Source organism: Ananas comosus, unplaced genomic scaffold, assembly GCF_001540865.1.
Source record: "Ananas comosus cultivar F153 unplaced genomic scaffold, ASM154086v1, whole genome shotgun sequence".
NCBI classification, from domain to species: domain Eukaryota; kingdom Viridiplantae; phylum Streptophyta; class Magnoliopsida; order Poales; family Bromeliaceae; genus Ananas; species Ananas comosus.
In genome coordinates this window covers 6992-30153 of record NW_017890853.1, presented here as the reverse complement: position 1 = coordinate 30153, position 23162 = coordinate 6992, and the positions used below count along the sequence as shown (strand labels likewise).

The window sequence follows — 23162 nt, the reverse complement described above, 5'->3', positions numbered from 1 at the left end:
GAATAAATAAAATGATAATTTTTCAGAGATAACGGCAGCTCACTGACGGAACTTAACTACAGGGTATATTAAAGACTTGAAAAATAAGAAGAGTATTTTCAATATTAGCCTTGTAAGAGGGATAAATAAAAAAATCGAAAACTTTTCAGGAGTATATAAACAATTGCCCCTAAAAAGAATTTTAGGTGCTCACACTCAGAAAAACACCGTCCCGTTCCGAAAACAATTTTGAAACTGATTCAACTGGAACTAGACACCTACACAACCAATGAGAAATCGCCCGCGAGAAATGGGCGCAAAAAAGTGCAGTTATAATACCCAATAATAACCTCGCAATATAGCACATAGCAATTCATTCTATAATAAATACGACAATATACACAAAAATATTGCAAACCCAAAGAGGAGCGCAGCATAAAAAAGATCTTTTTATGGAAGTGCAAAAACAGATCAATAAGTGCTTCTGATGGGTGAGATAATAATATTCTGATTGATGAGTTCAGATTATTACTTACATGGCATCACCCTCCATGGATATAATCACAATGTTTTACTTCGCACTGTTGTTACATTTTATTGATGATCATCGGCTACAACCCAAAGAACAAAATTCGGGATACGTAAAACGCGAGCAACGAAAGAATCGAACATGTCACAAAGGATAATATACATCGAGAATCTCTCGGATGGTATATTGGGGGATGAAAATTAATGATAATTACTTTTGAAAAAGCCCTGGTCAAGCAGAAAACAGCTTGGGAAGTTAATTTGATATTAAACAAGACTGATAGTGAAGGATACATAGGGATAAGCCTCGGCTTCGCCGCCCATACCGGCAATGCCTACGTCGTCTTCGGATTTCCAGTAAATGCTAAAAAAAGAAATATAAAGAGTAGAAGTTTTAGTTAGCATCACATTACCTATAAGCAGCAAGAAATAAGTCTTAAGACCATGCCTAGATGCATTAGTTGGTCCTCCGGCTGTGGCAGGCTGTGCGCTTCCAGGGTTTTTTTTTTGACTTGGATAGTTTTACGCATTAATTGATGTTTATATAGATTTCTTCTACGAGACCTACCAGCTTTTTCATTAAATTCTCAACGCAGCTTCTCGGTGAAGCCCAAAGCAGCGGATTCATGTTGGACTTTCTGAAATTTAGGGTCCCCACTCTAGCTAAAAGTTCTAGATTCGAGATTTTGCATATGGACTGCTGCAATGTGTGAAATCAGGCAAATACCCCTGAAAGTCGGAATTTCCAAGCTTACCCGTGTGTACCCTTGAAAACATCGTCTATTTCCCCAAATGCCCTATGAAGGTTATCTATGCAAAACTTCTTAGCATAGACACCCCGTGCTTTTGCATACAAGTGGCATGCATGTTCAAGGGCACAAATGAAAATACAAATTTTACAGGGGTAGTTGTGCAATTTCGCATATCTGTAGGGGCATGTATGCTAAAAACCATCTCATGCAGATAATAAGCTCTTCCTAGAAACCAGGCCAAGTTGGCAATTTTCAGGTGAAGTGCCCCCTAGAACAAGGCTAACAGATGATAAATTACACATCAATGATGGTGTAGTTCATAGCGCAGTTAACAAAAGATAAAATTTGCAATATAGAAGGAGAAAAGTATAGACAACATTTCAAATACCTATGGACGTTGCCACAAAGCTGTTCCAAGATAGCCCGCACTTTCTTCTCGCTTTTAGTAGTTGGTGCTAACACAGCAGACTGAAAGTAATTTTGGATTGATAGAAACATCATGTCATTGTGTGATATGAGCGGCCATAATAGAAAGGCAGGGAAGAAGTGTTGATACCAGGAATGACGGAGGCAAACCGTATCGGAGAATACTCTCTGCAAAGACTCGTACGGCACAGAAGTGCATCCAGGAACTGAAAACCTGTGTAAGCAAAATTAAAAATTAATTGATCGCTAGAAACCTACAAAAAAATGAATGAGGATAATATATAGATAATTGTAGAAGTTTGAACTGATGGATAACTTCTCGAACTTCAATTTTTTAATTAATATGTTCAAATAGGCAGATATATATACATGCTTAAACTGGCCTTCACATAATGTCGGTTTCTTACTTCTTTTTTTTTTCCTTTTTTTCCCCGTAAGTATCTAAGATATAGCCTGCGATGATCACCCTAGATAGAAGCTTATTATGCATCTATTTGTTGTTCGATCGCTATGTACTTGTTGATAAACAGAAAAATTACTAGGACAGAAAAGACAGCATGGTCTATACATTGAAACATACATTGATTATGTGACATCATGCTGCAAAAATAAGTGGATCTGACATAAAAGTTTAAGATAGAAATACTACATGAAATGACAGAACAAGGAAACCTGTACTACAGAGCTAAGCTGTAGTACGGAGCTAAGCAAAGTCCAACACGAGCCAGGGCTCGGACTAGGTTAAGATATGCTAGCTTGGACCAAGCCCACTCTGGAACTATCAAGCCTGGTCCGGTCCAAATGACTAGGCGGAACCTAGTCAAGTTGGGTTAATGAACAAAATGCAGGCCAGGGAGGCCAGGTTGTGTGGGCTGGGCAAATTTTGCTCAGATCTACTGTACCGGCTACTTTCGAGGATAGCTTACACAATTAATTAAAACCAATGTTAGATGGTTTTGAAAAGCAGCTCTACACTGGTTTGCCAGACTATTGTTGAAAGTGCCAAAATTAGTGATATAAGCCAAAAAAGGACATTGGTCAAAGCAACAGGAAACTGTCTACTGCCCCCAAGATTGTGGACAGCTCTAAGAGATCCGATTGTCTTAGAAGTACATAGTGGATAGATATAAAATTACGGTCTCCGATTGTGCAACCAAAACTATATTCTTATGATATAACAGATAGCACAGAGCAACAATAATGTGAAGAACGCCTCATGAGCAAATCATGATAGCAGTTCAACCAAATAAAACTGGAGATTGGTCCTCTTTGAGAGCAATTAGTTTAACATCCAACAAAGTTAGATATTCACATAGGTTGTAATAATAGTCCTATACCTCGCCATAACTAGCATAGCACCACTGAAGAAGAGAGGCCCTCATATTTTCCTGATCATGCATTAGTTTCTCCAGTTCAGTTTTCTGATTGTCATGTGTTTCTGGGCTATATTCAAAGTCACGAATCTAAGCCAAAAGAAACAAGAGGAAGAATTCATTAGTGAAATAACCACTAAGGCTAAGCAAGAAGAAAATCATGCAAGCAGAAAGCTTGAGACAGCATAAGATCCATAAATGTACTTCAGCTTTAAACGAGTGCCAACAGAAATCTCAATTATATGCGACTCAAAACATGCTTAAGAAATGAATAGATAGGAAATAAACTCACCTGAAATCCTTTTTCACGTGCACTGATCTTAAAATTGTCAGCAACTCTAGCAAAGAGTGTTACTGTGTAGAGAGCATATTCATTGTCTTCATGTAGCTTTTTTGTTGACCTAGGTACCTACATTGTAAAATTTAAAAATTAGCAAAATAAAACCTAAAAGCAAAGCAAAGTATGTGCTATGCATATAAGTCAGTTTTTGCCATTTATATGTTGATAATTGGTACTTTTAAAACATGAATGAAGAACATTTATAAAGAACTGACTGACTGAGTATAAATAGCAAAACTACGAAATCAATTGTGATAATAATGGCATCAAATTTGCATCAATTACACCATCATAATCATCATAAATCTTTACCACATAGGTAGCCAACGTTTCATAGCTTGTTAACCAGTCCTTCTGAGAATATTTGGGTACTACAGCAAGAAGAGTCACTAGATGTTCTGTTGTAATGATATCTTCTGGCTTTACCAAGTCAGAAAGGTCACGAACTGCTAAGCTGTTACAGGTATAAAGGCAGTTTTAGACATCAGAAGATTAAGACAAAACTAAAATAAGAAACAAAACATTCGAGAGATTTTATATTTATATATCATAATTGTAAACCCTTGTGTAGGAGGTACTGCAAAAGCCAACCACTAGGTCATACCTTCCAGTTTGCTTTCTATTTATTGCATTGAGCTGACTTCGCACATTATTATATTCTGCTGCTCGAACCTGCAATGTACAGAAGAGGACAGCAATGAATGGCTTCTAATATGCTGATTAAATTAGGAAATATCTGACGCCAGCTTATTATGCAAAGAGAGAAAGGGAAGAAAATTTTTTTCGCTCTTAGGGCTGTATGATGGCAAACAACCTAGAATATTCAACTCCAAAGTCCAAACTGTAATAGAAGAACATTCTTTGAAGCACTGACACTTCATTCTAGCTGTTGTGCCCCTATCCTATAAGTTTTCGATACCGAAGCGCCTGACACATGCACAAATATTAATAAGTCATAGAAGTATCCAATATTTTAACATTTTAGAAAATACCTGATACATGAGGGATACTTGAAGGACGCACAAGTTATCTCATGTGTTACAGATCCAAAATTTGTGATATAAGTTATCTCATCCAGGCATTTGGATGACACACATTATGGATTAATGGTTGATGAAACTCAAGATAATGATGGTTTAAGTAGCTTTATTTCGTGATGAAAAAATCTCAAATATATTTATATCTTTGCACAAGTTCTTGAGTTTATTGCTTTATGTCATCTAAGCATGTGAAGTATTTTAACATACATTGTCATATATAAACAGTTCATAAGTATTTATTAAAAATAATTTTAGTCCCATATCCCCCACCTATCATATCATAAGATTTTTTAAACTAGTCATATTGGCGTATTGCCATATTTGTATAATATTGTGTTCATATTTGGTTTCATGTATGTGCAACATAGAGAAATCTAAAGCTTCCCATCTAAATCTTCCAATCTTATATTGATTACATCCATACCTACAAAATTATAAATTGTATATTATTTTCAACATGCAAAATATGTTCTTAAATTTTATTACATTTATTTAAAAATATAGTAATTCAATGTGACTCAAGGCAGGTTCTAGGAAGTATGGAACAAGTTAGATATGAAATGGGCCTTAAATGTCGTCTCCCATCCCTTCTCCAAGCCCCACTTAAGTTGCTGCATACTTGCCTCATTCATGTTACTATGGTCGGGATTCCCCGCTAAACCAAAGCCCTTGCTGATAGTATAGAAGTACAACCTGTGTAACTGGTCATGTTCTGTAATACACTGAACTTTAGCAAATTGCAAGGTTCCAGTGTCAAAATAGTATTTTGATCTGTTCTTGGTGTGTTTGGGGGTCATTGACTGTGTACCGACCTATTACTTGTGTTTCGTGAACGCGAGAGGGAGTCCTTAGCACCAAAATCTGCAAACTGCAAGTTTTGAGGTACTGAGTACCGGTACCTGAGTGGGGTACCGGAACCCCAACGCGTGATCGAGAAGGCTGCTCTCGGGTTTTGAGCTGTGGGGTGCTGAGTACCGGTACGGAGTCGTCGAGTACCAGTACTAGGCCGGGTACCGGTACTGCATCGAGCTAGTACCGGTACATCGTAACCAACCCGATTGACCGAGGCTCGGGTTTTGCGGGTCTGGGTGCCGAATACCAGTACTCCAATTCGAGTACCAGTACGTAGTGCAATAAACTGTGTTTTGTGCAGTTTGCTATTTGGGTGCTTTTGAGCGTCATTTTGGGGATTGTTACATTGCTATATAACCCCCAACACCCCCATGTAGGGTTCTTTGTGCTTAGAACTAGAAAGAGAGCTTGGTAAGTCCCCTCTTTTCCTCTCTCTAGCCTTCTTCTCCTTGGTTTGTGATTTTAGTGGTTTGATCTCCTCTTTCTTCTCCTTTTTCATAGATAGTTGTTCTTGGACCTTGGAGAAGTCTTGAAGTTGAAGAATAGAGCTTTGTTGAAGAATTATCTCCAACCCTAGCTCCATCTTAGCTTGGTTTGGAGCTCTATAGAAAGTTAATAGTTTGATTACTCCCTTGGGTTGTGTTTTTGGGAGGATTTTTGGAGTTAGACCTAGTTATGGAAAACTGGGATTTCGTTTTGGGTTTTCTCTTGGTAGAGCCTTTGGGGCTTAATTGATGGTTCCAAAACTTCCTTTTAGGTTGGAATTGAAGCCTCCCAACCTCCATTAGAGTTTTGGAAGAGTTTTTTCCCATTTGAGGTATTTTCTACCTATTTTTTGGCATGATTTTTGAGGAATTTCGTGGGGAGCTTGTTAGAAGCTTCTAACCCCCTTAGAATTTTTGTTAGGGTGCTAGGAGGTTTGTGGACAACTTCGTTCGCGCAAACAAAGGAGTTCGAGGAGTATCCGATGGATTTGACCTTACCGAAATGGGTGAACTCCTCCTATGTCATTCCTTGTGTTCTAAAATTGAAAATCATGCATATTCATGATAGATGTAGTCTAAATGAATTTTTGAATGTCTAAGATGTACATGTTACATGTCAAGTTTTACATCCTCTATATAGTAGAGAGAGAGTTGTATATTGAACTTGTAAGTGAAATGATATCCTTCATGCCATGTTAGAACTCATGTTATGATTAGTGAAATAAAAGGTTTAACATGCTTGTAGACCAATGACTTATACATGACATAGATAGCATGAACTTCATGTAGCGATACTTGACTTAGTTATATGACTAAACCTCTACAAAGTGACATAGCATCCGACCTTTGGGTTGCTAGTGCTAGTACCATATTTTAGACATGATAACCGAGGACTTTATATCGTTGATCATGCTTGCTTGCCAACGTGCTCATTCGCACAAGCTTGTGAGGATCGCTCCCTACAAGCCTGCACTCCGGAGTTAGCCTACGCGACACATGCTCGCCTGTGCGGGATTGGGCGCCGAAGTGGATTGCCATGGGCGAGACTTATTTCTAAAGGGAGAATGTTGACTACCACAGGACCATTAGGCACGGCGCAAACCAGACTACACTTGTGTAGGTCCTAGTTGAATTGAACAATGACATTTAAATATGTAATGTGATCATCACTACTAGATAGTGCATACTAGTCGTACATGCTCATTCATGATAGAGTAGCTTTATTACATGTTAAATATCATGTTAATCGGAGGCATAGTAGCTTAGTGATTTAATAATTGCTTATTAATCATGTTATCTATCTATTTATGCTTTTACTACTTATGCCTCAGTGACCTAGTGGTGTAATTCGCTGATATCGGCGGCTTACCCACTGGAAACTATTGACTAATAGTTCTCATTCCCATTTTGTTGTATTTTTGTTTACAGAGCCATCCAATGCAGAAGAGGCTAGGGACCGCGGCAACGGGGTCGCGTCTAGCTAGACTTAGCTTGGAGATTTTGCTAGGTGGTCATCTCTCTTTTTGTTTTTGTTGGAGAGGTGTTTTGTCCTTGTTGTATAGAGACCACCATTTTGTATTTAGCTTTTACTTATGTGGTTCCTTGGTGTATGTATTTTGAGGATTATTATCGTTGTTTAGTTATTTACTTTTCTATACTTGTCATTAGAGAGTAGTTTATGTTCCATGCTCTGATATAATGTTAGATTATGTTATTATCTTGTGCTTTTTCGTCATGTTTGTTGTAGACATCTTATAAGTTCTTAGCATATGGCAGGTCTGGGCACACACTGGGCAGGCTTCGGCTGGGGACCGGGCGTGACATGTTCAGTCATGGATATGTTTGATCGCATATGCCACCAAACACAAGAATGCTGACGGCTATAGCAGCAAAACTTTATCATCATCAGCTTTCCTCCAAAGAGGATCGTTTTAAAGAAAGGTGATATCCTTTTCACTTATGGCTATCATTTCTGGGCGGCAAACACACAGAAGCCTATCATCTCAAACAGCATTTTGAGATATTTATAGGTCTCAATAGAAGATTATAGGATGTCAATGCCGGTGTCATGATAACCATTGGACAATAAATACACTACTACAGCATTTCAGCTAAAGTTATGGTCTCTACTGGCACTAGAATCTATCTTAGAAAAGTAAGCAAGGTTAAGTTTGTATATATTTGTGTGATTGTAGAACTAGAAAGATGATCATCAAACACCATCAAATCTCAACAACTCTAGATTCAACATTCGATAACCTAGAGCATAGGGTATAAGCCATTTAAAATACTAAACCTATAGGTATAAACAATGAACAATGCATTATAAATCATCAATTAATAACCCAATTTTTGCTCTATTTATTCAGCAGTCAATGCTATAAAATGAATATGATTACTTGGAGTGCTTCAAAGAGAAATTTCGATTGACCTTCATATCATCCTCAATTTTGGCTACTTGGGTATGAATGCTGTTTACAATATCCCTCAGAGGTGACATCGGTGGATACTTGCCTTCGTCCCAAACAAATCTGCAGTCAAAAACGGCCACTCAAATCAAACTATTTCCCCATTATCCACGAGAGGAAACTTAGTATTAACTTACCTCGTGATGTAGGTTTCCACAGGAACCCCATCCACCGTGAGCGCGCCCCCTTCCCCGCCAGAAGACCTCTCCAGCTCCTCGATCTGGCGCCGAATTTTATGCGAGATCCCTTCTATAAACGCATTCGACTGCGATCCCAACCAATCAACACCAAACCAAACCAAAAAAAACCAAACTAGACATCGAAAATGGGGTATAATCGCACCTTGACGAGGTCATCACTGAGAGCGAGCAGCGAATCAAGCGTTCCAACTCGCAGATCGGGCGTATTGAACTGCAAGAAAGAGATCGAAAACGACGTGAGGAAGAGGAAGAAACCAAACCCTAGATCCGATCAGAGCTACCCGAGGAGCTCGAATCATGGAATCGGAGAGGGTAAAAGGGTACGCGGTAGAGAGTGGTGTCGAAGGCGTTCTTGGAGATGGATTCGCGGAGGCGATCCCAGAGCGCGGGAGCCGAGGATTGGACGGGGAGAGAGACGATCCAGTACCGCGTCGCCATGGGAGGACCAAGGGGAGGAGGAGGGATCTGCGCTTGTTACACCGCGATCGATCTCGAGGAGGAAGAGGAGGAGGAGGAGGAGTTGATGGTGGTGGGGGTTCGGGTTCTTCGTCGCCCCCTTCGTGAGTTTTGGGGAAGGAGAGCGTCGGGGGACGGAAACGAGTACGAGTGCTGTTGCTGTATACGGAAGAGGATAGGAGGAGCCGAGGATGAGGGTAAGGGGAATGACGACTTCTTGGGGTGTTTGGCTGCACCTGGTGCACCACGTCATCCGTGCACCGCTTTAGCAACATGTATGTATGATTGATGTACCCACTTCTTTTTCTCAACACGAGCTGCCTACCGTACGCGGTATATATTTTTAGTTTATTTTATTTTTTAAAAAATAAAGCATGCAACAACTCTCTTTCTTTCAAAATAATAATAATAATAATAATATTTTAAATTAAACGTTACATAGCATAATATTTAAGAAAAAAATAATATAAATATCTTATAAAGAGTGTAACTTTTATTTTAAATGTGCAGTTTATATCTCAAAAAGTATAATAAGAGAAAAAACATTGTAAATATCTCTCAACGAGTGCAACTTTCGTTTAAAGAATATAACTTTTATTTTAAAGAGTGCAATTTATATTTCAAAGAGTGCAATTTACGCCCATAATAGTGCAACGTTCTTTTAAAATAATATGATTTAATCTTAACAGTGTAACTTCATCTTCTTCTTCATTCTTTTCTAATTTTCTTTATTATTCTCTAGTTTTTAACCTTTTAATTTTTTTTAAAATAAAATTAATTGCTAATCGAGATGCTCCTGTGTAACTATTTTTGTCCCTCTCACTCGTCGGCGTGTTTCTCGGCCCCGAGAAGCACTTCCTCTTCGTCGCCGGTGGCGGCAGTAGGGATAGCGGGTTTGTTTGGTAGGTAGAAAATCCGCTCCAGTTAAGGTGGAAAGTGAAGGGGAGGAAGAAGACATGTTACCGTACTCGCTATCACCGCGAAGAGCAGCAGAGGCGGTAGAGGGGGGTCGGGGGAAAAAAAAAAAAAAAAAAAGGGTCGGCGGGGTCCGAGACAAGGAGGGCGAGGGTGGGCGGGGGTTGCGCGGGCGAGGGTGTGAGGGGTAGAGGTAAGGGGTCGTTTCTGCCTCCACCTCCGCTTTCGCCTCCGCCTCCGTCGCCTTCTTCGGCGAGAAAAAAAAAGAACGCGATAAAAAGATATAAGGGTTTTGGTCAGTTTGCTGAAAATCCGGACCGAATCTAAAAATCAAAAATGACGGCTTAGTTTTTCAAAAGCTCAAAACTTATAGATTTTTTATACAAGTTGGCCAAAATAAAAGATTAAAACCATAGGAAGTATTGACTATAACAGCCGCTATAGCATGACAAAAGTCCAGTTTATTTTTTACCTCAATTTTTTAAAGATTCACAAGTCCATTAAGTTCTTATATCATTAATTTTTTTTAAAAAAATGTCTTAAGTAAAAAAAAATAATGTACTTAGTGGGTATCGTAAAAAAAATTCAATCACATTTCTTATGAGAAACAAATAAAAAAAAATCATAATTTTATTCATGTGGGGTGAAAAGCAATAACTATTTTTCTATTTTACCTTTTGTCTTTTAAAAATCTCTACTTGCCCCTTTAAATTTAAAATTATAGTACTTAACTCAATAATATTTGTTGATACCAAAAAATTAACACGCCGACCTAATCCACGTATGAGCTAAAAAAATAATGGCACGTGGTACACCAGGAGTCGGCAATAAGACGCCTGAAGATCAAAAGCGTTTAGGCGGGAACGGTTGAGAAGTAGGGCGTAACTTTTATGATCATGGCTATACCATTTCCCCCGCTACTATAACCAACTAATAATATAGGCTGATAAGATATTATAAATAGTAACTTTGAAACCTGTAAATTGGATTTTTTTTTCCTGAACGAGAATACCACCGTATTTTCAATATTGTCATTTTCTATATTTATTGTTTTCTAGGAGTAGTCTACATGTAATCTTTTTTACTCGCATTTATTGCTTTTCTAGGAGTAATTTTTAAGTTAGATTTATAGAGTCTGTATGCCCCACGGGCACACTCTGTTGTAATCTAAATTTTCAGAGTCTGTATGCCCTTTAGGCACACTCTGTTTTGTATGAGTTCCTAACTTCATTTTTTATATTAAGGCATTCGGCTCTTTCAGTCGACCGGTCACTGTGTATTCCATCTATTCGGCTCATCAGTCGACCTAAAATCTTGTGCATTCTGTACATTCGGCTCTTTCAGCCGAACTGAGTTTATAGTAAAGGTCTTTGAACTCGGTGATTCGATCCCTCATCAGCGAATTTGCTTGATCCGGTCGAAGGGCGCAAACTTCAACAGGTCATTAATCGTAGCCGTTCCGCATCCCGACGCGCTTCCTGAGGAAGATTTTTGACCAAGTCAAGGATCAGGACGTTCGGCTCCCAACAATATTATAATTTCGTCACTATTCTATACATAATTTACGCACTACAATCGGGTAATTACTTTTCTAAAAAAAACAATCGGCTAATTACTAATATATCATTAAACCCTTTGGAATATATGATGGAAAAAAGTTAATTAGTATATAGTCGGGAATTTATCTAATTTGAGGGAAAATATAAAATTCTTATACATTCTCACCATTTTTTGGAATATAATAAGTATTTTAACAAGTTTTTTGGTTGTACCATATAATTCATACGTGAAATAGAAACGGAATTATTATAATAAAAGTTAAGTGCTACAATCTTTTTTTTTTTTCAGAGAAAGGAGGGACGCTAAATGTTTTATTTTTTAAAAAAAATAAATTTTGCTGAAAATGTGAAAACGATGGATATTAACATAGCTTTTTTTATATTTTAACCAATAATTTTTTATAATCCTGCTCATAGCCTATGCACCTGCTATTCATTATTTACATGCTTATTAAAAATATATAGAATTGAATGTTAAAAAATTATATTCTGGACTGTGGCAAATAAATTGAAAACACCTTAAAAAAATGGTAAACGTTAATTTGACCCATTCGTGGGTTAACTCATTTTTACTTTAAAAAGTTACACTTAAATGTCACAATCTAATTAATTTTTATTTTGTCATCCTGTAGTTTAAAACATTGCTCTTTATCATCCTGTGGATATTAAAAAAAAAGTTCACTTTGCTATTCTATTTGATAATAGATTTTTTAATAAAAAATAAAGATAAAATCATTAGATAGTTAAGTATTATTTTTTAAATTATAGGATAGCAAAATAAAAATATGCTAAACTACAAAGACTAAATTAAAATTCAGCAAAAAAAAAAAAAAGGCATTGGAGCTTAAATCTTCCACCATATGCTTTGTGTGGCTAGGATTTATCATAATATTATCATTTTTTTAATTAAAAATTTCAAAGAGTTTGGGGAAACTTAGAATCTGAGAGCATAAAATGTATACTCTTTAATGAAATGTATAGCCGTATAGATAGCATTTTATTAAAAAAGGAAAAAAAATATTATTGATACACCCCAAAAGATAAGTGTATATCATAAATCCCCTTCATTTAAAGGCCATTTGTTGGTGACAAAATCCAAAATTTTCTAATTATTATTATTATTTTATCTTTGATTTATTAATTCTTTTATTCTTATTTATTAGTATTTATTATTATTATTTTTAATTAATAAGGTGGATTAATTAGGTGGAAACTCACGTTTCCACTTTCTCCGGACATTGGAATCCGAAGGTTGAGGATTCCAATGTTCAACCCACTCTCTATTTATAAATTGGCTAATTTTTTCGTTTGGTTGGGATATAAGTAAGAACTAGTTATTACAGGAATAGGTATAAATATGGGGATAAAAAAAATAGCGTTTGGATGAAAATTGGGTTGTTTCCGGAGATTAAAAAATAGCGTTTGGATAGATAATATGGAATAAGAAAAATATTAGATTGTTTTATATAAAAAATGGAGGTGTTGGTGGGGATAGTTGTAACCGGTTATTATAGGTAACCGAGAACTACTGTTATCGGGTAAAAAATTAGCGTTTGGGTATAAAAAAGTAAATTGTGCTTTTGGTCCTCAAACTATAAAATGCGTGAAACTTTACTTCTAGAACTCTTTTGGATTACTATTTTCTGTTCAAACTATAAGGGACACAATATTTTAAGTGTTAAATGTTAATTAGTTATAATTTTTTGGCTCGAATTGTGAAACATATGATATTTTAATATTTAAATCTTACCGCTGCTATAAATATACTTCTTCTTATAGTTTTTTTTTTTAAATACTTCTTATATTTTTACTGTAATAGCTCTTGTTTCATCTTCAATTTTTTTATTTGTATTTTTTTAATTCTTCGACTCTTATTTTTTTTTTGTTTTTTATTTTAAAATCTTATTCATTAAATAGAATTTAAATTAGGGAAAACTTTAAAAACTCTCCCTCTGGTTTCGCACTTTTTCATTTTAGTACTCTATGGTTTAAAGTGTATCTAGTTAGTACCCTGTGGTTTCTCACTTTATCACTTTAGTACCCTGTGGTTTAAAGTGTATCAAGTTAGTACTCTGTGGTTTTATTTTTGTATCAAGTTAGTACCCTGTGGTTTTATTTTTGTATCAAGTTAGTACCCTGTGGTTTTTAAACCACATGATACTAAAGTGACAAAGTGCGAAACCACATGGTACTAAAGTGATAAAGTGCGAAACCACAAGGTACTAACTTGATATACTTTAAATCACATGATACTAAAGTGAAAAAGTGCAAAACCACAGGGTACTAACTTGATACACTTTAAATCACAAGATACTAAAGTAAGAAAAAGTGAAACCACAAGGGGGTATTTGAAGTTTACCCTTTAAATTATTAACTTTATAGATAATATATATTTAATTAAGTTTTGATATCAAAATATTTATCATCTAATATAAGTTGTGGTGTATAGATTGCTAATATATATCATGTGCATGTAATAATTTTTTTTTTTTTTTCAATCAATTTGAACAAGTTAAAGACATCTTCACCTTTTCGACAATTTGACATAAGTTTTCCAATTTTAACTTTTTAGTTAAAAAAGTATTTATAGAACAGTTTTTACAACTATTAAATTTGATTAATTTTTAAATAAAATTGTTAGAATAATATACTATTCTAAAATTAAGAAAATATTAATAAAAAAAATATTTTTTGTAATGTACATTACTACGTAACACTATTTTATAATTTTTTTATTTAATTATAATTTTTTAATTTTAAAATTTTAATAATTATATATTTTAATTTATCGGCCGCTGTGAAGCGCGGATCCAGCACTAGTATTCAAAATAAATGAAAGCACTCCATAAATTTGACCCTATACAACTTATTGGCCCGTTTGGCTCGTAGTCGACGTGGCACAACTGGTCTATTAAACGACATTTTTGGCTATTCTCATAGACTTTCCGATGTGAAGTGCTCTGATTGGCTGCTGCTGTGGACCCGGTCTAGGCAATAACTCCTCCCAGAACCTCCTACGCCGAAGAGGGTATTTTCGTAATTCTGGCATTCTTAATTGACTCGAACCCCATCCCAACCTCTGTGTTCGCTCTCTAGGGTTCCTTTTGTTCTTTTTTTGCTTCGATTTCGCTCTCATCCTCTCGATTCCCGCCGAATCCCTCCTCTCGTGGTGAGTATTCCCCCTCAGATCCCCTCTCCTCCTCACTACATTGATTTGAGATCTCATCTCTTCGCCATAATGATCTCCATTCTTTGTTGTAAACGTTGATCCCTTCGAAAGATCGAAGCTTTGTGAGCAATTTAGGAAGATTTTATTCGATTTTATGGTCACCGGCGTCTTGCGATTGTTGTTACAGCAGTTGAGACCGAGGGAGCTGAGATTGGGGATGTTTGATGGCCCAAAAAGGTGTTAATTAGGGTTTATACGAGATTTTTCGTGCTGTGATTCGAATTTGTTGATGTGATGCTATCCTTTTAGTAGTTGATGGATCTGCTAAGCTGGATTTGTTTGATCGTTAATTTTTCTGCTCCAGATCTGTGGTGTTAATTCTGTAGCTAACCTGAATGCTTGGAGTGTTTGCTTTTTGCTGATCTTTGTTATTTCTAGAAGAGTTAGCAGCTGATATTTGACATCACTATTGGTTTCCTATGTAGTGCAGGTTTTACTGTTTTTGAAAAGCGTAATTGGTGAAACTATTGTTTGCTTGTGTTGTCTTAAGCTTATGTTTTTGTAGAAAGTTGGTGGACTATATGTCGATAAAGAGGGTGTTTCATCAACTTTTAGTCATTGATTACAATTATTAAGCGAACTATTGGTTTGATAATGGAGTTTCCGCTGTTTAGTGTTTACTACAAGGTTTTAGTATATGTAAGCAATTATGGGAGGAAGTGAGACAGATTACATGTTCTCAGAACTGTTTGGAATGAGATCTTTTAGTTTTCCTAGGACCCACTCATTTTCTTTATTGGTTGTATCTTCACAAGGATGTTTTTTATGTGAGTTACTATGCAGTAGATTTTTGGCTGATTCTCTACTTCTAGTCCTGTTCATTTGATGCTCTCTCTAACCAGAGTCAGTTTTTACTCATATTGGACGTAGTTTTATGAGGCATGCTTCTCCTGTGAGTTGATTCACAACAAATTGATAGCTGATTCTGAGTTGTTTGGTGTGATCCTATTATTGTTAGGAGGGCTATGTAGTTTTTCTTTTTCATCTCAAAATCATCTCATTTGGTTTTATTGAAGCTTGCACTTTATGGACTGTTAATTTGTTTTGAGTATGGCTCTTTCTAGTGCAGTTAGTCTTGTACTGGTCTTTTAGAAGTTTTCAGTTTAACCTATAACATTTATAAGTCATAGAATACTGACAAATAAGAGGTGATTCTTTGTTATTAATTGTTTCTCACCAGTTTCCCTCACTGACTTTAGTTTAAGATAACGAATATAATTTTCTTTGGCACTCTTTCCAATCAAGGATTTTTCCTTCTCCATCTAGCTATCTTGATTTACTAATATTACAGTTCATTGATTCAGTCATAGACTTATTTATTCATCCGTAGATTAATTTTCTTCCCATAGTCCTTTCCTTGTCCGAACTTTGCTGAATCCTAGACTATGGAGAGTACTAGGAGGTGGAGTAGAAGGAGAGGATGAGATGATAGAGGAGGTGAAGAATGAGATGCGTCGAGGAGGAAGTGGTGGCTGTAAAGGAGGACTGATGGAAGAAGAGAATAAGGGGGATGAGTTGTAGGAGGTGGAGAGAATAGGGAGGACTAGAAGGTGGTGGTTGAGTAGGAGGATTCGACAAAAGAGCAAGTTTGCGATTTTACCCTTCTCTTAATGCTGTAGCCTCATAGAGATATTTTTCATTAGATCTTTTAGTTTTTCTTTTCTTTTTGGGTTATAGATAGGGGAACTATGCAACTACACAATATTTCAGGGGAGGTTTTTTGCATTTTAGCCTAAATTTTATGGCGAGGTGTTGTTGTGGCATCATTAATTTTGGTAAAATTTTATTTATTTTTGTATATGTATTTACGTAATTATGTTTGATGAAATGATATTCTCTGTGGATTGGATTCTTAGTACTGTGCTGCTATTATTCTCTTTAATGGCTAATTAGTTTTTTGAAATATTGTCGTATGTAGAGGTTTTGTTTCTTTTTTGCTTTTTTTTTTTTTTTGCCTAGCAATTTCACATACTTTAGATGGAGGTGAACCAATTGTTCTATCCTGCAGAACAACAGATACTATGGTTGCAGTGTTTACTCCTGGCTTTGTTTGTTTCCATGCCAATTGCTTGCGTCTTACATTGACAATTGTTCCTTCAGTTAGTCCTTTTTCTTTCTTTGATTCAATGATTAGGAATATATTGAATTATGCAATTAAACCAGCAGTTGTATGTGGGCAAGTTTCTAAATCTTTTCATTTCTTTTGCATCTGTTGAGCATCCTCCTTGTTCGTCATTCGAAATACGTTCTCTTGTTTGTTTCTATTACCGCTATATTTGGCATCAAAGGACAAACTTTTTCACATTGAAACTCCTTTGCCATACCATGGCTTGGCTTGAGCTCAGATTCTTACTTTGCAACTCCTGGCCTTTCTATTTATCTCCTCCTCTCTCTATTTCTATCCTCCCTCTCGATTTGCTTCTGGCTCCTGTGCTTTGCCCACAGTTGCCCTGCAAGCTTATTTTAGATACACTAAATGCCGAGGAGGAAAGCAAGTGCAAAGCCAGCTGAACCAGTAAAGCCTGCTGAGCCTGAGCCTGAGCCTGAGCCGGAGCCTGAAGTTGAAGAACATGAAGAGACAATGGAAGAAGAAGAGGTTGAGTATGAAGAAGTTGAAGAAGAAGTAGAGGAAATAGAGGAGGAGGAAGAGGAGGTCGTTGAAGAGGAGGAAGAGGAGGAGGACCCCGATGAGGAAGAAACTGCTAGTGGACCTGGAACGAATGGCCCGCGTGAATCAAAGGATGATGATCAAACTGATGAGGATGAAAGCAAAACGCATGCTGAACTCCTTGCTCTTCCTCCTCATGGTTCTGAAGTTTATGTTGGCAATATTCCTCACGATGCTTTAGAAGAAGATTTGAAAAATTTCTGTGAGTCTGTTGGCGAGGTCTTTGAGGTGAGCTGTTGGTTTTTTTTTTTCCCAGTCATAAGCTGTTTCTTCAGTTTGTGTTAATCTTGATATAGTGTTTTTAATGAACGCAGGTTAGGATGATGAAAGGCAAGGATTCATCAGAAAACAAAGGTTACGCCTTTGTTACTTTCAGAACGAAAGAATTAGCTGCAAAGGCTATTAGAGATTTGAGAAATGCTGAATTTAAAGTAAATCCTTCACCCTCTCCTCTTTTATGGTGCTAATTAGTATGATTTATAGAATATGGAAATAATTAGGGGTTTGAACTAGTTCAATGGCTAGTCTTGCCTTAATGCACCCTAGTGCTATTGTTTTCAATCAATAATACCACCTTTCTTTTGAATGTTAGTATCTTGAACTGCTTGTTCCTTAAGATGCAAATTGTCATATTTGGAAGTTATCCCTTAATGTGAATCTATGATCTGGCCCTTTTAATCTCAGTAAACATTACAAAATTGATTCATGTAATCATGTTGAAATTAGTGATGTCTTCTCTGCCAATAATGCCACTCCTTAAGCTCGTTCCAAAAAAGGGAATTCCGTGTAATTAAGTTTTTGATATTCAACAACTCCTGTTAGAGGATAATCTCAGAAATCCAAACATTTGTCTCTCCATCTGCTAGGGAGATCGTCAATGGTTGTGTTTTTTTTTTTGTTTTTAAAATTTTATTTTACATTGTATGACAGTACTATCGAAAATCATGAACCAATGTGCGTAATTAAGAAGTTTTTAGAAATATCGATGATTCAAATTTTCGTTCTAATTATTTACAGTGAAAAACTTTTGCATTTTAGCCTGTGCATTTTCATCATTTTAGCTCTTTGTTTGATGAAATTGCAAGAAGAGCTTGTCTTTGAATCTTTACAATTAGGTATTGTCCTTTTAGGTCCATATCTTAAATTTATTCTTCTACTGCGACTTCTAATGCTATATACTATTCTGGGTGTGGAAAATTTTGTCAGGGGAAGAAGATAAAGTGCTCCACATCGCAAGCAAAGCATCGTCTATTCATTGGAAATGTTCCTAGAAACTGGACGAAGGATGATTTGAAGAAGGTTGTTAGTGAAGTTGGTCCTGGAGTTATTAATGTTGACTTGATGAAGGTAAGGCTTCTTTTCTTTTTCTTTTTTATTTTTTCAATATACACTTGTAATAAGTAATGATGTATTATACATATCTAATGGTAACTTTGTCACTTAAAGAATCAGTGAATTTTGTTAATATCACATGGATGCTATCCTTTGATTTATTGTGGGGCATGAAATGCATCATGTTCTCACCTGATATTTCTTGTGTGCTGTTGTAGGATCCACAAAATTCTAGCCGTAATCGTGGCTTTGCATTTATCGAGTATTACAACCATGGATGTGCTGAATATTCACGAAAGAAGATGTCCATGCCCAAATTCAAGCTAGATTCTAATGCCCCCACAGTGAGCTGGGCTGACCCTAGGAGTGGGGATTCTTCTTCAAGCTCTCAGGTTTTATTTTAATAGCATTATCTTCATTTAGGGAAAAATGTTTTCTAAACTATAGGTCATTTTAAAATGGATCCTCCAGCCTTTGTTGTTAATCGGCACCGTTCGACTTTGGTTTGTTTTAATTCCAGTTATTCTGTTCTATTTAGTGGATTCTGTTGACTGAACTATGTCTTTCATTAAAGTTAACAACTAATAACTAATGAAGCTGTTAACTCTTAGGGCTTGTTTGGTTCATCCATTTTGGATATGGAATGGGAATTGGTTTGATCAAATCCGGTTAATTTTGTTTGGTTATACAGGAATCGGTTTGGGATTCTTATTTCGGACTGGAATGGGAATGGCCCATAAGCCTTCAACTTGATTCCGGTCTCCTAGCCCGGATTGAGATTTCATTCCCGAAGCCCACTAAGTTCCCAAGGCCGATGCAACCATCTCACTCTCCTATCTTGTATATATACGATCTCTCCACCCCTCTCTCATCAAAAAAAAAAAAAAAACACCTATCCTCTCTCAAAACCCTATCCCTAACCCACATCAATAAAAGTTTTTAAAAATAAATTTGATATTTTTTTGGAAAAATTATTAGAGAATAGTATTATATTTTTCATAAATTTTAAATAATATAAAATTATATTTGAGAGTAAAATTAGTATTATGGTATCCTATAATTTTTTAGTTTATACGAATCAAACAATGGAATGTGAATAACTCATTCCAATTTCCAATCCACAAATGAACCAAACGTCTTGGGGGAGTGAACCAATCCAATTACCATTCCAATTCATTCCCATTCCATTATCCATTTCAATCCCACCCTTGAACCAAGCAAGCCCTTAATGGAATTCCCCCCAATTCAACAGACTGAATTACTTAAATCGAAATGAAGTTTAAGAGGGAATCAAAATATTGGCGGGTCTATTTCAAATGACCTATAGCTGAGGGACTGTCCATTTATTTTTACCTTCATTTGATTGCATAAGTCTATCTCAATTAAGCATCTTGTAAATTCCTTTTCTTGTGACCAACTTTAAGGTGAAGGCAGTTTATGTAAAGAATTTGCCTAAGAATGTAACCCAAGATCAGTTGATAAAGCTTTTTGAACGCCATGGAGAGATTACTAAGGTGGTGCTGCCGCCTCCAAAGCCCGGTCATGAGAAGAGGTATGCTTTTGTGCATTTTAAAGAGCGGTCGATGGCCATGAAGGCGCTTAAGAACACTGAGAAGTATGAACTTGATGGTGAGTTTTAGTATTTCTAGTACTTATAATTTTGCATGCCTTATATGGTTGTAGACATAAGAAGCAACCCAACCTGCCCGGCCTCTTTTTTTTTTTTTTTGGCTGGTCCTGTTGGGTCCAACTTTGGTTCATTGGGCCTGGACGTGCCTAAACGAATTAGGCCTAAGAAAATTTGGGTCAGATTTAGGTCTTTATTTATTTTTCAATTGTCATGGCAGACCTGGTCTTTTTGGACTGGGTTCAGCCCCAAAATACTAGCTAGATCTCAGGTTGGGCAATTCTTACTTGACCCTAAATCCTGACCCAGCTAGAACCTGACCCATCATTCTGGTGTTTGCTCAGGTCTACTAGTTTGTTTTCTGTTTTTCTATCAGTTCTAATCTCAGATCCATTTGTAAATAGGTGATGTTCTTGATTGTTCTCTGGCGAAACCTCCATCAGATAAGAAAGTTGAAACAGCACCTAGTGCTCAAAAAGGTCCTCTCTTGCCCAATTATCCGCTCCCTATTGGTTATGGCTTAATGGGAGGTGCTTATGGTGCGCTTGCTCCAGCTCCCATGCAGGTATGGTCTAATTTTTACCGCTAAGGTAGAACCACTGCCTAGTGCAGTGGTTCTTATCCGTGCTGTTTCTCGCGGGCAGAGGATCGAACCCTGCATGTGCATATTTATAGGGTTTTGATCCCTCAGCCTTCTCAGGTACTAGTAGTAGGTTATTTTCCGGTGGGGCTGATTATGGGGCCTACTGGAAAACATCAAAAACATAACCTTAAGGCAGAATTTTGGAGGATATAATAGGCACTGTTTCCCCAGCTCTTGTATTATTCTTTGAATACCTACCTGGAATAGAGCACACCAGGTATTCCCAGTGGGCTGCCTTATTACTGTGAATACCAATTCCATCGGTCGGTGGGATTGCACTATCACCATGGGCAGCCTATATTTAATGTTTGTTCCCATTATTCCCATCCAAAAAAATTGGGGATACTGGCATTGTGAACTAGAGTTCCCATTGGAGATACTTATCTTTATCTTGGAATGGAAATTTTCGACCAAACACTACCCAAATTTTTTTTTTTTTTTCCCCTCCTGACATGTAAACAGAAATTTCTCACCATACTTGTTTTCTATTCTTGCCTTGATTATTTCAGCCCATGTTTTATGGAAGGGGGCCGAACCCTGCTGGCATGGCAATGGTGCCAATGGTATTACCCGACGGGCGCGTTGGCTATGTATTGTAAGTGCTGCAAAATTAACTTTATTTCATTTTATATGCCATATAAATGGAGGTGAAAAAATCCATACTTTATTGGCGTATATATACATGAATTTGCTAGAGTGGATCAATAGCATGTTTGTGGGTTCACTCTGTTGCCCGGAAAGTAATAAAGATGTGGTCTCATCGCCGAAATAAACAGAACAATCTCTCTAGCTGTTTCTAAGCATTAATGATCCTTATGCTATCCCTGAACAATTTTGTGTGAGGATATTCAAGATGATATCATATTAATTTGTTTATGTATCAAAATAACCTACGGAGGTACTATCAAGGGAGCACTTATCACTATATTAGTCTGTCATAGTTAATATTGTTGCACTTTGTTCATTCGCATGACAAAAAGAAGATAGATCTGTCAAATACTTTTGTTCGCCTCCTGATATAGAATGCCAGCTTTGATTCAAACCTAGCAGTTTATGAGTACTGAGTACAAATTGTGATTGATGAGCACATCGTTGTTTGCCCTTGGTGGCATTACGGCCCGCCGAACATGTTTATAGATAAGCTTAAGTTGGCATGCAATGCGCAACGCAAAATATTAAAATACACTACTAAATAGAACAAGAAAAGTTTTGGAAAATTTAGAGAGAGAAAATATCTGATCCCAGAGCCTGTGAAAAGTGAAGAAAGTATAGACGAGCGCGCAAACAACGTATGTAGGTACTACCTGAATATCATGAAAGCACGCTTTTAAGGATCGAGGTGCATTTTTTTTTGTTTGTTTGTTTGTTTTTTTTTTCCACCGGAGTCTCCCGCTTCATCTATATTAATCATTCATTTCATTTTGGTTGTCTATAGAACACATTTCTACTTCAATTATCGTGCTGTGATGCAAACAATGGCCCAATAATTTGTGGCAGGCAACAACCTGGGGCTCCAATGGGACCCGCGCATCAAGGCAGCAGCAATCGAGGTGGCAGCTCCAGCGGGGGCCGAAAAGGAGGTGGCAGTGGCAGTGGCGGTGGTGGTAGTGGTGATGGTAATCGCGGTCGCAGGTACCGTCCTTATTGATGTCGCTCTAGAAACCTGTTTCGCCATTTAATGCGCATTATTATTAGCTTTTATGAGCTTTGTTACAACCTCCAGGTGTTAAACAGTGTTAGCAATTGGAAGTTTTTGGGATTAAGGTTTGCAACTTCATGTGTATAATAATGATAATGATAACTACTAAGCATTAAAATTGCCCCCTTTTTCTTTAGGCTAAATTATAAAAAGCCTCTTGCACTTTTAGTGCTTGTCTCAATTACCCTTCCATAAAATATTGCATCGACTATTTTCTTACATTTTGCCATTATCTCAAACGGATTTAGCTATTTGGTTCAGCTATAAAATTTTGTAAAAATAAATTTGCAGATAAAAATTATCTGTAAGTAATGCAGTAGACTTGTAAAAATTTAATAAATTGCTCAATAAATTATCAATTTTGATAGTATCCATAAAATAGGAGATTTCTTTATTTAAAATTTTTTATATATTTTTGGAGTTGCAAATTGGATATTTATTGAGATGCCGAACAATGTGATATGTCAACTTGTTTTAATGAATATTTAGTCTAATTGTTTAGAATTTTGGATCTCTGTGAGATGATGACAAAGTGTAGAAATAGTTGATGCAATTTTTAATATGGAGGGGTAATTGAGATCGAGGCTAAAG

General features: G+C 36.6%; 2 protein-coding genes across 5 annotated transcripts; one reads left to right on the top strand and one right to left on the bottom strand.

Moving 5' to 3' along the window:
• Positions 1 to 389: 389 nt before the first annotated feature.
• On the bottom strand, positions 390 to 9072 carry LOC109704333 (V-type proton ATPase subunit C-like). Its single transcript, XM_020225084.1, has 11 exons — positions 8768 to 9072; positions 8586 to 8654; positions 8381 to 8508; positions 8207 to 8306; positions 4003 to 4070; positions 3711 to 3852; positions 3351 to 3467; positions 3023 to 3148; positions 1816 to 1899; positions 1648 to 1727; positions 390 to 871 (listed from the first exon to the last, which is right to left on the bottom strand). The coding sequence occupies exons 1-11, from the start codon at positions 8879 to 8881 to the stop codon at positions 775 to 777; spliced, it is 1125 nt and encodes a 374-aa protein (XP_020080673.1). The 5' UTR covers positions 8882 to 9072; the 3' UTR covers positions 390 to 774.
• A 5352-nt stretch (positions 9073 to 14424) lies between these two features.
• LOC109704332 (nucleolin-like) lies at positions 14425 to 22707 on the top strand. 4 transcript variants are annotated; one of them, XM_020225082.1, is made up of 10 exons: positions 14455 to 14542; positions 14730 to 14779; positions 17048 to 17498; positions 17585 to 17701; positions 18477 to 18617; positions 18821 to 18994; positions 20027 to 20231; positions 20634 to 20794; positions 21382 to 21467; positions 22370 to 22707. In XM_020225082.1, exons 3-10 carry the CDS (start codon positions 17079 to 17081, stop codon positions 22518 to 22520), a joined length of 1455 nt encoding a protein of 484 aa, XP_020080671.1. In that variant the 5' UTR covers positions 14455 to 14542; positions 14730 to 14779; positions 17048 to 17078; the 3' UTR covers positions 22521 to 22707. The 4 variants fall into 4 exon arrangements, with proteins under 4 accessions (XP_020080669.1, XP_020080670.1, XP_020080671.1 ...); XM_020225083.1 differs by having other exon boundaries at positions 14480 to 14542; positions 14733 to 14779; XM_020225080.1 differs by lacking the exon at positions 14730 to 14779 and having other exon boundaries at positions 14425 to 14542.
• The last annotated feature ends 455 nt before the right edge of the window (positions 22708 to 23162 follow it).

Bases quoted from the DNA above. Each gene is read 5' to 3' on its own strand.
- LOC109704333 (XM_020225084.1), bottom strand. From the start codon at position 8,881: ATGGCGACGCGGTACTGGATCGTCTCTCTCCCCGTCCAATCCTCGGCT. The intron at 8,509-8,585 runs GTGCGATTATAC...TTGGGATCGCAG, and splicing joins TCAGTGATGACCTCGTCAAG to TCGAATGCGTTTATAGAAGG. The intron at 1,900-3,022 runs GTATAGGACTAT...TTGCTTACACAG, and splicing joins GCTATGCTAGTTATGGCGAG to GTTTTCAGTTCCTGGATGCA.
- LOC109704332 (XM_020225080.1), top strand. From the start codon at position 17,079: ATGCCGAGGAGGAAAGCAAGTGCAAAGCCAGCTGAACCAGTAAAGCCT. The intron at 17,499-17,584 runs GTGAGCTGTTGG...TAATGAACGCAG, and splicing joins CTGTTGGCGAGGTCTTTGAG to GTTAGGATGATGAAAGGCAA. The intron at 17,702-18,476 runs GTAAATCCTTCA...AAATTTTGTCAG, and splicing joins TGAGAAATGCTGAATTTAAA to GGGAAGAAGATAAAGTGCTC.